Source organism: Dasypus novemcinctus, chromosome 19 (assembly GCF_030445035.2).
Source record: "Dasypus novemcinctus isolate mDasNov1 chromosome 19, mDasNov1.1.hap2, whole genome shotgun sequence".
In the NCBI taxonomy this organism is placed as follows: domain Eukaryota; kingdom Metazoa; phylum Chordata; class Mammalia; order Cingulata; family Dasypodidae; genus Dasypus; species Dasypus novemcinctus.
In genome coordinates this window covers 80644223-80661531 of record NC_080691.1, presented here as the reverse complement: position 1 = coordinate 80661531, position 17309 = coordinate 80644223, and the positions used below count along the sequence as shown (strand labels likewise).

General features: G+C 48.4%; 2 protein-coding genes across 7 annotated transcripts in view; one reads left to right on the top strand and one right to left on the bottom strand.

The window, feature by feature from the left end:
• The window catches only part of SAFB2 (scaffold attachment factor B2), a 33201-nt gene extending 27914 nt beyond the window's left edge, over nucleotides 1-5287 (bottom strand). For all 5 annotated transcript variants that reach the window (XR_011646566.1, XR_009181953.2, XM_058282020.2 and 2 more), the window contains exons 1-2: nucleotides 4909-5287; nucleotides 3599-3683 (exon numbers count right to left, since the gene is read on the bottom strand). Coding sequence is in view for 3 of the 5 variants with exons in the window: in XM_058282020.2 (XP_058138003.1) it covers nucleotides 3599-3683; nucleotides 4909-5097 (274 nt within the window). In the remaining 2 variants the exon portion in view is untranslated. The remainder of the gene's footprint in view (nucleotides 1-3598; nucleotides 3684-4908) is intronic.
• Nucleotides 5288-5335: 48 nt separating this feature from the next.
• The window catches only part of SAFB (scaffold attachment factor B), a 33985-nt gene continuing 22011 nt past the window's right edge, over nucleotides 5336-17309 (top strand). Inside the window, exons 1-2 of one of the 2 annotated variants that reach the window (XM_058282019.2) lie at nucleotides 5336-5769; nucleotides 8938-9022. In XM_058282019.2, the coding sequence (XP_058138002.1) occupies nucleotides 5581-5769; nucleotides 8938-9022 (274 nt within the window). In that variant the 5' untranslated portion in view covers nucleotides 5336-5580. The remainder of the gene's footprint in view (nucleotides 5770-8937; nucleotides 9023-17309) is intronic. The other variant, XM_012526940.4, reaches the window with a different exon arrangement.

Here is a 17309-nt window from a genome sequence, read left to right as displayed (position 1 = left end):
TGGGCACACATTTTGTCCCAAGAATTCTCCTCTTAGGATGTGCACTAAAATTACTAATAAGGAATTCAAAACCTAAGTATTTATCACATCTAAAAGTTGCACACACAGCATGTTTTGTTCATGCTGTTTCCCGGCGAGGGAGGGAACTGGACCGCAACATGGCAACGTCTGGCGGCGTTCTGGGTTGTCGTGACCGGGGGCATTCTGCTGGCATCTCCTAACACTGGCAGCGGCCAGGGATGCTGCGCAAACCCTACCATGCACAGGACTCCTGCCTACCACAAACAATCACTCGGCCCCAAACGGCAAGAGTGCCGACAGGATCAGGAAGTCCAAGGCACGCCATTCGGTGCCTCGCAACCTGTTAGCTACTTCAGTTTTGTTTTCTTGTGTGTCAGACACTGTGCTCTTTACGCTTTATTTTTTAAGGCTGACAACAACCCTGCGGTCTTATTACCTGCATTTGACATGAGAAAAATGGCTCAGCTCCAAAGCTGCAACCCGAAAACTTAGCTGGATCCCTTCCTATGAAACCTTTTTTTTCCTCTAGATACTGGGGATTGAGCCTTGGACCTCGTATGTGCAAGGCTGACGCTCAACCACTGAGCCGCACCAGCTCCCCTGAGTGGATTTCCTCATTTGTTTTGCTTGTTGTTTGCCTTTTTGTTTTTAGGAGGCACAGGGACCAAACCTAGACTCTCCCGTGTGGGACGCAGGCACTCACCTGCCTGAACCACGCTGGCTCCCCTCATTAAATCCTTTTTTTGTTGTGGTTGAAGGATTTATTCCCCCTCCCCCGTTGTTTGTCCGCTTCCTGTGTCTGTTCATTGTCTGCTCGGTGTCTGCTTTCTGCTTGTCTACTTTTAGGAGGTACCGGGAACCAAACCCAGGACCTCCCATGTGGGAAGCAGGCGCCCAACTCTTCCAGCCACATCCGCTCCCCCCCATTAAGTCTTTCTTTTGGGTTGCACCATCTTGCTGCACCAGGTTTCCACAGCGTGGGCCACTTGCCTTCACCAGAAGGCCTGGGAGTCGAACCTGGGGTCTCCCGTACGGTAGATGGGAGCCCCATCGCTTGAGCCACATCTGCTTCCTCCGTTAAATCTTAACACAGCATAGCCTTACAAAATACGCTATCTTGTAACATATACACAACCTCACGTTACTAGCATGAAAATTTTAAAAAGTACTGTGCAATGCAGTGAGCACTATTAGAAACAAATAACTATAACAGTACAATTATAAAAATGTCCTTTTATAAATTTTTAAACATGCCATTCTAATGTTAATAATAGGATGGTATATGGGAAATCTGTTTTATGCATGATCCTTCTCTTCTGTAAACCCACAAATTCTCTAATTAAAAAAAGAAAAAGAAAAAAAAGATGTACACTGACTAAAAATGTTTGCCAACTGCACCCAATTTCTAGAACTCTAAATAGTAGACTGCAGTGCCCACACAGGATGTAAACAGGAGAGCGGCAGACCAAAACGCTTCCCAAGCAGTGGGAATGACAAAGCAATGCACAGACAGGCTGCGAGGCAAACAAACGCCTGGCCTAGGATGAACAGAAGCCAAAGGGCGGGAGGGGCGGACAGGAGCTCCAGCGAGTGGGCTCCCGTCTACCGTCTACCACGCGGGAGATCCAGGGCTGGATTTCCAGGGCCCCCTAGTGAAGGCAAGCTGGCCCACGAGGAGTGCTGGCCCACACGGAGAGCTGGCACAGCAAGATGACCTAACAGAGACACAGACACAATAAGAGCAGCAGCAGACCAGGGAGCTGAGAAGGCGCAAGAGACTGAGCACCTCCCACTCCGGAAGGTCCCAGGATCGGTTCCTCGAACCACCTAAAGAGAAGACAAGCAGGCACGGAAGCACACACAGCAAATGGACACAGAAAGCAGACAGCGAGCGCAAAAACAAGGGGGGGTGGTGAATAAATAAAAAGGCCTAAGGGAGTGATACAGCCTCTAGACAATCACATTTTTATTCTATGCATGACGTAATTCAAAAATGTAATCTTTCAAAGCACAGCCACAAATTTTTAAAAACCTGGCCTGTTTAGGTGAGTGCGGGAAGAGGATTCTTGTTCAGATTTGCCATGAGAAAGTTCTCTCTCGTAAAGTTTAGCTACTTTTGGAAGGAGGCAGTTACAAATTTCTGGAATTAGCCTAACTTTGTTTTGTTGCACAGTGCCAGGAGACAACTGGTTAATGCCTCCTCATCACACATTGTCAGGTAATTAAGAAGCCCTCATCACAGCGACAGAAACCTCAGGCGGGTCTAGCACTGCGTATAATGAGCCTTGTGCTCAAATACCTCCGAAGAACGTCACCAAATCCGTGTGGGAGACAGACCTGCGGGGACCGTGCCGGCCCAAGGACCGCGGCCACCCCCCCTTCCCTCTCTGGGGGCCCAGGAGCTGCTCCGCACAACGGAGGAGCGGGACCAGAAGACCTCTTCCTCCCAGCCAGCGCTGAAGCTCTTCACACAAGCTGAAGTAACTAGTAAAAGCTTTTCTGACAGGACGTTAACTCTAGACACTTTATCGATTTGACCGATTCTTCATCCAGACATCTTTAGACTGGTGTCTGAGGCGCTCAGCTAGGGTTTGGTTTTCCTTACAAGAGAAAAACCCTGAGTCGTCGAGAACATTTTGATTAACAAGTCTTGAACCTCAGGTTTAAACGAGCATCTACATTAGGAAAAAAATAAATAAAAATAAAAAAGGAAAACTTATTTCCACAACCACCGGAAACCAGACTTTTGAATCATGGACAACGTGACATCTAACCACAGGGGGCATTTGTATGTTTCCTACTGCGGAGCTGTATCTCCTATTCTGTGCCCATTTGGAGTATCAGTGTTTATCTTCAAAAAAATTGACAGGTACATCAAATAGCATAAGCGCATCAATGTTTTAAAATTAAATTTAAACTTTAATCTCTTACATAACCTAAAACTTTGACCTTTCAAAACTTCTGTTTATATCTTACACAATTAGAAGAATTATAGAAAAGTTCTCCCACAATGATTTTGATATGATAAACATCAAAAATTTTTTTTAAAAATTAAAAACAAAACACTGAATTGTACATTTTGAGTGAATTTCATGGCAGGTGAATTCTATCTCAATTTTAAAAAATAAATGCTGGCAAACTCCATGCAAATGCCCCCACTAATCCCTTCTGGACCCTAGGGGAGCTGGGCTCTACTCAAGCTTGGGCTGGTGTCGTGTTCTTTGGTTTGAAACCCAGTTTTTCAATCAGGAAGGCAGGAAGCAGCTGCATCTAATCACTCAGGTCAGGCAGGGCAACTTAAAGAGTCTTACTCTTTTCAAATTCCAAACACAAGAATGGAAATGTTCCTTACATTTCCCTTTTGCTTGGCACCTGCACTTCTCTTTGCTCCTCCCAGCACCCTTGACAGTTTCTTGTATAGGTGCTGTGGAGCAGGCTGGCTTCTCAGAAGCAGAGACTGAGGGTCAGAGAGGATCTCTTCCGACCCTGCTGAGTGGGCAAGAAAATGCTAAAAAACCCCTTCTCTAAGTTCTCTAAACACTCAAGCCCCAAGCAGCAGGAAATTACAAGTGGATACCTTTAACACATCTCTTTGTCTTCTTGCTTGTCACTTCTAAGGCTATGCCAATGTCATCAGGATCTTGCCCTTCTTCCTTAACGGCCTAATGGGAAGAAATGCATTTTACAGTATTATTAAGATTCCAGAGAAACATGCTGTTCTTTGTAAGTAACAACCTCCCAGTAAACAAAGACAAACTCTGCTGCTGCAATCTGGCCTGAAAGGTCAAAAGGCACGGGATGGACCCAGCACAACTTCAGCTCTCTCTGGGCCCAATGCCCAAAAAGACAAGAGAGAGGGACGCTCCTGGGGGAGGTGGTGTGAGCTGGGGCAACGACCCGTTTCAAAACGGGCAATGATCTTTTTTTTTTTTTTTTTTTAAGGAGGTACCGGGGATCGAACCCAGGTCCTCGTGCCTGGGAGGCAGGCACTCAACCACCGAGCCACACCAGCCCCTCCCTGGGCAACAGAGCTTGACCCGGCTTGACCTGCTAAATTTAAACTACGAAGGGAACGGATAACCACAGGGTGCGCCTGACCCTGCTGAACTTGATCCTGCCAGGGCAAAGGGCTGAGCGCCGCTGCTCAAGCGGCCACCGTTGACCTCTGATGAGGAAGCGCCAACGCCCAGGGCAGGGGGAAGGCCGGTGGCTGCACTGGACAGGACAGTCCCCGCCAGGTGTCTGGCAGAAGACTGGACGCTCCGAGGTGATCCGAGGAGGTCTCCCACCTCGAGAAGTTTCTTTACAGGAAGACAAGCTGTGCCCAAGCTCGCGTTAGCTACCTCGGAGTGGGATATGAATACAATACCGGGGTGGGACGGGAAAGGGCGGGGAGGAGGAGAACTTCTAGAAAGGATGGTCAGGGAGAGGAAGCATCTCAGACAGACAGACTCCAAGGAAGAAAGTGCCAGAAAGAGGACGGGGGGGCGCGGGGGAGGGAAGCAAGTGCAAAGGCCCTGGGGCAGGAACCAGCGTGCCCCTCTCGCCTGTAAGGCCTCCAATGACTCGCCAGCCTCTCGGGATTGAGATCGGCGGCCCGACGTTCTCCAGGGGAGGAAACTGAGGCACCAGGAGGGAAAAGCACTTGCGCGAGGTCAGAGCCCGGTCTCGAACTGGAGCCCCGGGGAGGGGCCCAAAGCCCACCCTGGAGGCGAGGAGGCCGGGCCCTAAGCGCACTTAGAGTGAGTAGCTGCAAGGAGGCTAAGGTTAGAGGCACAGAGAGGGACGGCGACGGAACAAGGTCACACAGCTTGGACCCCCCCCCCCAGGTCCCGGCGGGCCGGGCCGCGCCCCCCCACGCCACCCCCGGGCGCCGAGTCGCCGCACCTTCTTGAGCCGCTCCATCAGGGCGCTCTTGTTGCCGCCCGTGTCCAGGTTCCGCTTCTTCAGCTCCGCCCGCAGGTCGATCACCCGCAGGTCGCTGAGCCGCCGCGTCCCGCTCTCCGAGGCGCCCGAGCCGAGAGCGGTGGCGCTGGAATTCGAGTCGCCCGACCCCGCCGCCAGAGTCTCCGCCATCCTGGGCCCGCCGCCTCCGCTCCCGACTTCCCCCAGCGCCGGCGGCTGCAGCGGCTCTAAGCACAAAATGGCGCCGCCTAAGAAGAAAACGCACTCGCTTCCTCCCGCCCCGCTTTCCGGCCGCGCTTGCGCGCCGCCCCAACGAGCGAGCCGAGCCGCCGGCGCGCTCGCGCGTCGCCCAACCGCACGCTCCCCGCCACAACGCGCAGGCGCCCGGACTGCAGCACGCATGCGTCGCGGTCGTTGGCGGCGGGAGGCGGCCGGGGCGCGGCGCGCCTGCGCGCAGCTCGCCCGAGACGCGCACCACGCATGCGCAGAGGCGACGGGCAGCGTCGGCCTCCCGCGGAGTGCGCCTGCGCAGGAACGAGGCGGGCTGGGGCGGCTGGAGCGGTTCCCTCGCAGGCGGCGCCATTTTGTGCTCGGAGCTGAGATCAAACCGGCTCGGTTCTGCGTGAAGTGGGTGGCGGAGCCAGGGCCCCTGGAATGGCGGAGTCTCTGTCAGGCCTAGGCGATTCGGGTGCGGCGGGCGCAGCGGCTCTGAGCTCCGCCTCGTCGGAGACCGGGACGCGGCGCCTCAGCGACCTGCGGGTGATCGATCTGCGGGCGGAGCTGAGGAAGCGGAATCTGGACTCGAGCGGCAACAAGAGCGTTTTGATGGAGCGTCTGAAAAAGGTGGAGCCGGGGCGCGGGGCGTGAGGGAGAGCCGGGCTGGGGGCTGGGGGTGGGGGGTGGGGAGCCCCGGCCTCGGGGCCGGCCCCGATTGCGGCCTGCGCCCGGGCCTGGCTGCGGGGCCGCGCTCGGCGTCTCCCGGCCCGGGCGGGCGCTCCGAGGCCGGCGGGATTCGCATCCCAGCGCCGCATCGGGCCGGGGAGGAACGGAGAAACACGGGGCGGCCGAGGGCGGCCGCGGCCCGCCGAGGGCCGGGCCCTCATTGTCTCGCGCCCCGTTCTCCCCGTGCGTGGACGGGGAGACCCGGCAGCCCCCTCCCCTTGTCGGCCAGGTGGAGGGACCCGACCAAGGTCACGGGGCCGGGGGGAGGCGGCGGCGGGATTTGAACCCAGGCCGCGCCCGGCTCCCGCGAGCTCGCTCCGGGGGCGGGGGGTGGGGCTTGGTGAACGACGCGGAGAGTTGGAGAAAATATCCCCGCCCCCGGGGTCGGCGGTGGGCGAGGGGGAGACGGATTCGCCGGCACCGGCCCGGGGCGTCGCGCCGGAACGGGGAACGGCGCCTGCGGGCGGCGATCGGGGGTGGGGATGCAGGACCCTCGGGGGTGGGGATGCAGGACCCTCGTGGGTGGGGATGCAGGACCCTCGGGGGTGGGGATGCAGGACCCTCGTGGGTGGAGATGCAGGACCCTCGTGGGTGGGGATGCAGGACCCTCGTGGGTGGGGATGCAGGACCCTCGTGGGTGGGGATGCAGGACCCTCGTGGGTGGGGATGCAGGACCCTCGGGGGTGGGGATGCAGGACCCTCGGGGGTGGGGATGCAGGACCCTCGGGGGTGGGGATGCAGGACCCTCGGGGGTGGGATGCGGCGCCCAGCGCGGCCTCGGGGGAGACTCGGGGGCCGCTGCGGGGCTCGGCCCAGCGGGTGGGTGGGCGCTGCTAGCACCCCGAGGCCTGATCGGGGGTCGGGGGGTGCCGCGAGACCCCTGCGGGGCTTGGTGGGTGGTGGTTTTGCTGTAAAGAGAAGAAAGAAACGCTGCCGCCGGCTTCCGTCGCAGCCAGGAATACGGGCTCCAGGTAGTGCACTATTGAAGCAGCGGTTTTCCTGATTCACTTTCCTTTCCAGCGCCCCCATTTTGTCGCCTGCAGGGAGGGGCTCTAACCCGCTGCCCTGGGGGCGTGTATGCTGCGGGAGTCCCGGGTCGGCGCAGCGGGAAGTGCCCGTTAGGGCCCCTCCAGCTGGCTCTCAGGGGGCTTCGCTCTCAGCCTCTCTTCCCCCCTCTCGAGTCTTAGCCATCGGCCTCCCAAGGCCAGCCTGCAGACAGTGGCGCTAGCTGGTGACTCCTTTTACCCTTCTGCCTCCCAAACAACTGAGGATTTGATTGTCATTCTCGTTATTAGGGAGGGATGGGGTTATTTTCTGTTTTTCTTATGAGGCAAGCAGAGATTGGCCGGGGGTCCCTTGGGCCTTTCCGCGTCAAGCCTGGGTTTCTTTGTCCCGCTGGGGTTGCTCCCTTCCCTTTCTCAGGGCACGACGTTGGCCGATGGGAACCCTGACCCGAGAGAAGGCAGGAGGGCTGGCCCTGGGGAGATGCGAGCCGTGCCCTTACCCCCAGGGCTTGTCGTCCACAAAGCCGCTTGGAGGGGCTTTAGCCTCTCCTCCCAGCAGAGCTGCCGTGACGGCGGCGTGGACCCTGCCGGTCAGGCTGGAGGCTGAGAAGCTGGGCTGTGGCTTCCGAAATCGCCCCTCACTGCCGCCTCTGAGGGGGCCTCCATCCCTCCTTCCCTCTCCCTCCTCGGTGTCTGAGGGACGGGGTGCCAACACATAAACACTGGCAACCCAGATCCTCATTCGCCACCCTGCCCAGGCCAGCCTGGAGTTACTGGTCTTCTCTTCAGCTCCTGCTGCTGTCACCCAGTTAGTGTCCTTTTCTTGGTTTATTTTTCCAGGAAGGGCAAAAGAACAAGAGGTGGTGGGATTACAGAAAGCAAAATTTGTCGAAGCCTCTGAGGATGACTCATAGCACACAGTCCCCCCAGGGATGGCCCTGTAATCACTGCCCCCCAGGGGAGATGCAGGAGAGACCAAATGGTTCCCCCCTGCCTCGGGCAGTGCTTCCCTTCTGCTGCTGCTGGCGGCTCCGGACTTCTCTCCGTGGTGTTACATAATCGTTCATTCCCAGGAAGAGGGACTGTGTGGTTGTGCCTTTCCTTGGTCCCAGGAGAACTACAATTTCTATTTCTGGCTTCTGTGAGAAGTAGATTTTCTTTGTTTCTGGTACCAAACGAGGTATGGAGGCCCTGAACACCGTTTTAAATTCAGGTTTCCAAGCTGGAAATCTGGGACTTAGGAAATCCCATACAAATAAAACGGTTTTTGGAGCGGATTCTAGCTAAACTTGTGCGCACGGGATAGCGTGGTAGAGAAAAGGTCACAGGTGAGACCTGAACACGGCTCTGTTTCCGGGGCGGCCATCACTGCCGTGTTCAGCCCTGACTAGCGGGACGTGCGGATCCCATCCTGAGCCGGGGGCCGGGGTGCTGTCCAGGGAGTGAGGAGCTCACGGGTGGCCTACGGCCTTGCTGAGAGGCCTCGCCTCGCGACGGAGAGCCAGCTCTCTGGAGGTAGCCACATGTGATTAAGATTGGATGAGGGGAGTGCGGGGGTAAATAAATATTTTTTTTGAAAAAAAAAAGATTGCATAAAGGGATGCCTGTCACCTGATGCCATGCCTAATACCTAGTACCCACAGGACTGGCGAGGGTTGATACTCTACCCAGACAGAACCTGTCACAGCATGGAGGTGGAGCCCGGGAGGTTAAACGACATGTTGCCAAGGCTCAAGTCACAGGAAACTGAAAAGTGTGCCTTTCCCTTTTTTAGTTATTCCCTTGGACTCAGGGATAGGATGAACCAGGTTGTGGTGATGATAATGTTTAGAATAGGCCTAATGTTGGTAGAGTACAAGTACTTGCTTTGCATATATTACATAGCGTGCTTACAACAGCCTTCCGAGGAATTATTACCAGCCCGGTGCTCCAGAGGGAGCGGGGAGGGCTGGCAGGAAGCAGGCAGTAGGCATGGCCATCTCTCAGCTGTGTGCTCTTAAAGGTTCTGTAAAAGCCAGTCTGCTGATTTTTGGGGGTCAGCTTTCCTTGTTTACTTTCCCTGTAGGCAATTGAAGATGAAGGGGGTAATCCTGATGAAATTGAAATTACCTCCGAAGGAAACAAGAAAACATCAAAGAGATCCAGCAAAGGTATGGAGGATTTTATAGACATTTTGAACACTAAGAACTTTCTTCAAAACTACTCCCTTTGCTAATTTTTCCTCGTTTGCCAGGCTGTGGTTTGGATTTGTGGATGGCCCTGTGAATCAAAGGGCCTGGAATGAAGCTTTGTATTTTAAGATCCTTCCACTGTATCTTGTTACCATAGTACCTGGGAATTCAAACAGGCTGGAAGGCTGTGTTCACGCCTTTATGCAGGTTCCTCTGTAGTTTAGTCAGCAGCCTTTGTTTCCCTAGACCCTTGAAATTCTTAAAATACCACCTGTCCGAAACAGTTGTCACTTTTAGGGAAATTTCTTTAAAAACTGCTTACAGAACAAAAGCCACACATTCGCTGTGTTATTACGACCCTCCCCATCTGACTCAAATCCTCCTTTCCAGCTTCTTCCTTGCTCACCTCCCTCTGCTGCGCCTCAGCCTTAGGTAGACCTCGCGCACACAGCCCGCTCTCTTGATCCTCGGGGCCCTCGCCTCCGCGCTCCGCCTGCGCCTCTTCCCCATCCGCCTGCGTTCAGGCCTGCTCCATCCAGAAGCAGCTTCTCCCCCTGCCAGTGGTGACTTGGCTCCGTTTAGATCTGCACGCCTGCGGCCCAGCTCCTTATATCTTGATTTAATACTCTGTTATCTTGCATCTGTCATGACTAGGATATTGAGGGCAGAGGCTTCCTTGTCTTTTTTTCCTCAGTAATTTAATTCAGTAACATTCAATTGCGTTTTAGGAAAGAACCAGCTAAAACAGAGCATTTGGCCTGTTTGAAAGTTCTCTATGTAATTGAAGGCCATGTTACTCAGGCCCCAAAACAAAAGTGAAATATTCATATTACTCTTTACTTGTCTAGTAATGAAGACTTGGGTTTGACCATTGTCAGCCAGACTGTTTCGTGTGAGTACTGGAATAATAGCAGTGAATTCACTTTAGGATGAGATCGCTTTTCTGTGGTCCGTGGTACATTATGCATTTTTGGCTTTCCGTGTTAAATGTCCGTGCCAAGGCAAAGAATACTGGAAAATAGACACGCAAAATGAAACAGGTCAGGGAAATAATAATTGCAGTGGGGGATTATAGAACTAGTGGATCTCCTTTCCTCTTTCTTTTTCTTTTAATAAAAAAGGAAATACTTGTGCAAAAGTTTTTTAAAATACATTCACTAAGTATAGATTCTTTTTTTACAGCTTAATAGTAATTCTCCATATGAATGTACTACGGGTTAGTTAGTTCATCAGTCTCCTTTATTGCAAGCCTGCTGAGGTGGTTTCAGTTTTCACTTAGCTTTTCCAATTTTCAGTGCTGCCATGAACCAGAACTATCTCTGTGTAGTTAACTGGAATATATTTTTTGATAAATTACTTGAAGTGGAACCAGGGCCAAAGAATATGTGCATCTTATAGTATTAGTTATTGACATAAACTTTACTGGTTAATAACTCAATAGTGGTTAGCCAGTTTCTTTAACTTGTTAACAGGGTAGTATTTTTACTTGTAAATGTTGCCTATTGTACATAGGAAAAGTATTTTATTGTATTAATCTGTGTTTCTCTACAGGTAAAGTTTCCACAGAGCCTCTGATAATTGCCTCATTTGTAATTTCTGGATTGCCTTTTCATGCCCTTTGCCCATTTTCTACTGGATTGTTTGTCTTATTGAGTTACAAGGGCTCTCTACACAAGATGTTGCAAGTGTTTTTTCCCAGTCTGTCTTCTGACTGCACTTGCTCGTAATGTTTGAGGCATGAACGTTTTGTTTTGTATGAACAGAGCTGAGCACCTGTTCTATATGGCTTCTAAAATTTATGTTTTAAAAAGTCCCTCCTTAGCGTTCAGATTATTATCCTATCTTGTTTTATTCTGTCTTGGAAAGTAATATTTATGGCACTTTTGATTTGTATTATTTTTATATTTGGAATTTATTTTTGCATAAATTAGTGTGAGGTTGGTAGGAATTAAATATGTAGAACATAATCTTTTACCCCAGAAAAACCCCTCGTGTTCCTTTCTGGTCATTTCCCCCCTCCCCAACCAACATTGCGATTTTTTTTACCGTAGCTTGGTTTTGACTCTTCCATTTGGTATAAACTGGAACCCTGTAGAACAAAATCTTTGGCTCAGCAGACTTCCATTCTAGCATTTTCATAACATGTTGATGTTTAATATAAAGGGCAAGTCTAAATGCTGCTGAATTGTTTTCAACATTTTCATCCTTAGGTGCTTATCAAGATTTTAACTGGTAATAGGCTTTTGATCTGTTTTGGTGAAGTAGTAATTTCATTATGATAGTTTTATTCAAATAATTAGTTTAGCAGAATCTTTTATGATTTTCAGCCATAGAAATTTATTTATATTTGCATTACCAGAAAATCCAAATTAATGGAATGTTTTGTGGTTCCTGAGAATATTTTATAATCCCAGAAGCGTTACTGATTTGTTTTTGTATGTTTTGATGAAATTTCAGGCTTACAGAAAACAATGTGTTTACATTTGAGTACATTTGCTGTACTCTTCCTCCCCGCCAGTATATAAATTCTTGATCTGTGTGGATAAGATGCTGGAATGTGTCCCTTTGTTCTGTGTGCTTCAATATTTCCTGAAAACAGGAACATTATCTTAAAGAACCATAGTATAGTTATCAAAATTAAGAAATTACATTGATACAATAATAGTATTACCTAATTTGGGGCTTTATTCAGATTTAGTCATTTGTTCCAATAATGGTTTTTATAGCTCATAAAAAAAATAAAAATAATCCAAGATCATGCATGGCATTCATTTGTTATGAATCTTTGTTTCCTTTACTCTGGAAACATTCCTTTCTTTGTATTTTTGATATTGCTGTTTTTGAAGAGTACAGGCCAGCTTTTTTGTTTTTCACTACGGGTTTGTTTTGGGTGTGTTGGTTTTCTTTTTCTTTTCTTTTTTTCCATGATTAGATTCAGATTATATACTTCTGTTGGAAATAACACTACAAGTGTTAATCATATCTGGAGGCACATGCTGTCAAGATTTTTCTTTTATTGTGGTAACATGTACAACATAAAATGTACCAGTTCAACCATTTTCAAGTAAACAGCTCAGTGGTATTAATTACAGTTAAAGTATCGTGAACTATCACATCACCACCATCCAGGACCAAAACTTCCATCACCCCAAATAGAAACCATACACCCATTAAACATTAATTCCCCCATCAGCTCATCCTACCCTTGCCCCTGGTAACCTCTAATCTTTCTGTTTATGGATTTGCTTGTTTTTAAGTCTTTCATATAAGCACAATCATACAGTAATTTGTATTTCCACATCTGGCTTGGGTGCTTCCACCCTTTAACTATTGTGAATAATGCTATGAATACTAGGTTACAAATATCTGTTTGAGTGCCTGCTTTTAATTCCTTGGGGGTATACATACCTAGAAGTGGGATTGCTGGGTCATGTGGTAATTCTGTACTTAACTTTGAGAAACCTTTCTGTTGGCTGTATATACCATTTTACATTCCCACACCAGTATCTCCATGGCCTCTCCACCTCTTTTTCTTCTCTCTTTTTTTTTTCCAGTATCCTTCTAGTGTGTATGAAGTGGTATCTCATTGTGGTTTGATTTGCATTTCCCTAATGGCTAATGATGTTGAGCTTTTTTTTTTTTTAAGATTTATTTTTATTTATTTAATTCCCCTCCCCTCCCCCGGTTGTCTGTTCTCTGTGTCTATTTGCTGCGTCTTGTTTCTTTGTCCGCTTCTGTTGTCGTCAGCGGCACGGGAAGTGTGGGCGGCGCCATTCCTGGGCAGGCTGCACTTTCTTTCACGCTGGGCGACTCTCCTTACGGGTGCACTCCTTGCGCGTGGGGCTCCCCTTCGCGGGGGACACCCCTGTGTGGCAGGCACTCCTTGTGCACATCAGCCCTGCCCATGGGCCAGTTCCACACGACGGGTCAAGGAGGCCCTGGGTTTGAACCGCGGACCTCCCGTGTGGTAGACGGACGCCCTAACCACTGGGCCAAAGTCTGTTTCCCTTGAGCATATTTTCATGTGCTTAGTGCCCCGTTATCAGATAGATGATTTGCGAATATTTTTACCAGTCTTTGGGTTGTCTTTTTACTTTCTTGATAATGTCTTTTGCACAAAAGTTTTAAATTTTGGTGAAGTCCAATTTATTTTTTCTTCAATTGTTCATTCTTTTTAGTGTGAAGTCTAAGAATCCATTGCCTTATACAATGTCCTGAAGATATTTCCACATGTTTTTGTAATAAGAGGTTTATAGTTAGTTCCTGTTTAGGTTTTTGATCCATGCTTAGTTAAGTTTTACATGTGGTGTGAGGGGAGGAATCTACTCTGATTCTTTAACTATACTGTCTATTTGAACCCTTACTGGGGTTTTTTAAATTTCTCTCACCTTGCCTCCCTACCCCCCATTGTCTGTTCTCTGTGTCCATTTCGTTGTGTGTTCTGTGTCTGCTTGTATCCTTGTCAGCAGCACCAGGAATCTGTGTCTCTTTTGGTTGCATCATCTTGCTGCGTCAGCTCTCCATGTGTGCGGCGCCACTCCTGGGCAGGCTGCACCTTCTCTAGTGCTGGGTGACTCTCATTGCAGGGCACACTCCTTGCGCATGGGGCTCCCCTCCGCAGGGGACACCCCTGCGTGGCACGGCACTCCTTGCGCGCATCAGCATTGCGCATGGGCCAGCTCACCACATGGGTCAGGAGACCCTGGGTTTGAACCCTGGACCTCCTATGTGGTAGGCGGACACTCTATCAGTTGAGCCAAATCTGCTTCCCTGAACCCTTACAGTTTTGTTCTGTTTTAATTTTTATTAAAGTTCATAGATCACATTTTAAAAAAACACAAGAGGTTCCCATATAACCCACCCCCCACCCCCATCATTTTTGTAAATTATATTTATTTTGAAGATATATACATCATAAAAACGGCTACGTTATAAAAAACATAAGAGGTTCCTGTATACCTCCCATTCCCCCACCCGACGTCTCTTCATATCTCTTCTTCCCTCTCCCTGCCTCAGCAACTTCTGTGGCCACTTTGTCCCTGTCAATGATACAATTTCTTCTATTAGTAGTAGTCAGAAAAGTTTTATAGTAGAATATCAGTAAGTCTGCTCTAATCCATATTTATTGCTCCATTCTGAGGGCCCTGGGATGGTGATGTCCATTCCACCTCTGTATTGAGAGGGGGCTTAGATTCCACATGAATGTAGGAACTCTCAATTCCCTGGTGTGGTGATTGATCATCTTCACCTCCCTGTTAGCTGGCCTGCGTACATCCAACGAACCAGAGAGTAGGAGTTGCAACACTCCTGAGGCTCAGGACCCGGCTGGCACATGGACAGTCCAGAGATTCCTGTCTCCTGAGTATACACCAACGCTGGCACCAACCAAAGATTCAATAAAAGTAACAGAAGAGGCATGTGTAGCAAGGTCACATCTGAGTCCAACTCCATCACACTCAGGGACACAAATTCCAGAGTAGGGCCCACTGACATGGTACTGAGCTCCAGAGCTATCTGCCATGGCCATATTGCTGTGGGCCTCCGTAATCTTCAGGAGAACCAGTACTTGGGGCTGTATCCACTTTGGTTCTGGGGTCCTCCTGAGAAGTGCATAAGCGTAACCCATCTGATGACCTCCTGACTCTTTTGAAGACTTGTAGCCGCCTAAAGTCATTTGTCTTTGCCATTTCCTCTCTTTATTCAAGGTCAGAAAGCAGTTTTTAACACATGATCCTGCATGTGGGTTGAGATATACTGCTGGTCTGAGTTGACCCTTTTATTCAAGGTCTTTTTCTATTTATATCACCAGTTGGTGCTTGGTAGTAATACCTCAGCACCAGGGAGGCTCCACCCCAGGAGTCATGTCCCACACGGGGCGGGGGCAATGGGGAATATAATGCATTTACATACTGACTTTGGCTTTGAGACTGGCCACATTTGAACAACATGGAGGCTCTCAGGAGGTAACTCTTATGCACCCTGCAGCTCTAGGCCTAAGAACCCTTACTGTTGATGTTGACTTTGCCCATGTGATAAAGTGGTGTTGACCAGGCAGCGTCACAAGAAAGTTACTCTTTTACTCTTCTTAATATATCTATAGGAAGATACTTTGAGACTATATAAGTACCCTGCTCATCCCCCGCAAGTTTCAGCATCCACTGATTATTGAGTCAGTTTTTAGGATGGTTCCAGATGGTCATTTTCTAATTATTCTGTCTACATTTATTAGCTGGTTTGTACTATAAGGAATAGTTTGCCCTTTTCCCCTGACTATTTATATCAATTTGAACTCATGGATTCTTTTTTTCTCTTTTTAAAGGTTGGTTTGTTGGTTTGTTTATTCCCCACCTGCCCCTGTCTGCTCTGTGTCCATTCACTGCATTCTTTGTGTCTGCTTGTCTTCTCTTAAGGCAGCACTGGGAACTGATCCTGGGACCTTCCAGCGTGGGAGAGAAGTGCTAGATCTCTTGCGCCACCTCAGCTTCCTAGTCTGCTGCGTCTCTTATTGTCTGTCCTCTGTGTCTCTTTTTTTCTTCTTCTTTTTTTTTTTTTGGTCCATTTTGCCGTGCCAGCTCTTCGCGTTGGCCATCTTGCTGCATGGGCCATCTCGCCTTCACCAGGAGGCCCTGGGAATCATTTATTGATAAGCTTCCCATTCAGGTGTATACTTTGTCTTTTAAAGGCTATACTTTCTTAAGAATGCCTGCTCTCTTGCCGTCACCAGCCACTTTTTACCCTGGGAGAATTCTTCTTCTGGAAGGGATCTGGGCTGTAGCGTATCTGTGCTTCCTTTTTAGGAGTAAAGTAGCTACAAGTTTAAGAAAAGGAAAAAGAAAAACTCTAGTTTATGAAAACCCATTGCCTTTCTTGTAAAAAGAAATAACAGTGCTCAGGGTGGCATTGTTGTGCGCCCTTGCTTAGATCCTGCCTCGTTCTGGTGAGTAGAATAGAATTATGCAAAAACCAGTGTACATGTTCTAGAATGTTATTTGTTCTGTCAAATATAATCGTCCTGTGGATCTTCCCAGCATACTTAGAAAGACCACTAGGTTGGGTTCCAAATGTTTTTGAAGCTTAGAGCAAGATCTAATGTAGAGATAATCCTAGAAAACGGGAATCCTGTTCCCAGCCAGCCAACATTTGTCATCATGTATTGATCTCTAGTACTTAGCATCATGGCCACTGATTTCCTAAATAAGAAATAACTGACAACATTAATGAAATTAGAATATTAAAAAATCAAGCAATATATACTTGTATAAAAGGAACTTATTATTCCTGAAAAGGGTTTTTTAAAAAGCCTCAGTGATGGTCTAAATGATTAGTTTTCTCTTTGATATTATTTGGGCCCCATGTGTCACTTTATACAATTAGAAGATTATTTAAATTGCTAAAAATAGAATAATCATTAAATTTCTGATTGTCTTGTCTTACTTGAAGCAATGCTGTAGTAGCCTTAAGAAACTGATCTTCATGTTGGGAAAGGGGTTTTGTAGAAAATGATTTTCCCGAGGTGGTGATGATGTCCTGTGGCTGGTAACTTCTCTTCCCACCGCTGCAAGCCAAGGCCCACCCTCTTGAGAAAGGAGCTATAGGTGCTGATATCTATCGGACTATCTGGCTGATAGTCCTAGACACCATAGTCTCTCCCTGCTACCCATGGTCTTCCATGGGGTACTTCGATGTTGCAGACCTGTGATTTTATTCTTCAAATTAAAGTAATCACTTTAACTTTGGAAAAGCTGCTCTTACAGCCCCACATTTCATTTTTGCTGTAAACTTCTGCCATACCTAATAATTTCCATTACTGTCACTTTTCTTATCACTTAGATAGTTCTGTTTTCTGCAGATGTTATCGTTTGTATTTTTTTTTTAAGATAATGCAATAAATTAGCAAATAATCATGTAAATGCTGCTGTTTGGAGAAATTGTCAATGTGCCTGCTGTGGGCTGTTGGCTCTAGAAGAGATTGTGAATGTTATTAATTTGAAAGGTAAAAAAATAATGTATTTTAAGAAGAATTAGGAAGTTGGTAGAGGGGAGTTGGGAAATGATTTCCTCTTTTCAAATGCAGGGTCAGTATTATCTAAAAAGTGGAATGTAAGTCTCAAAATACGTCCAGCCTCTTAAAGTTTTTCATAATTTTTTTCTTCACCTAATATTACTAACCTTTTAAAGAAACACCTGAAGTAAAGTCGTTCCTTCCAATTCTCTTAGTTTCCATTTGTTCTATTTAATCTCGATACTTTGTGTTTAGAAAAATGTT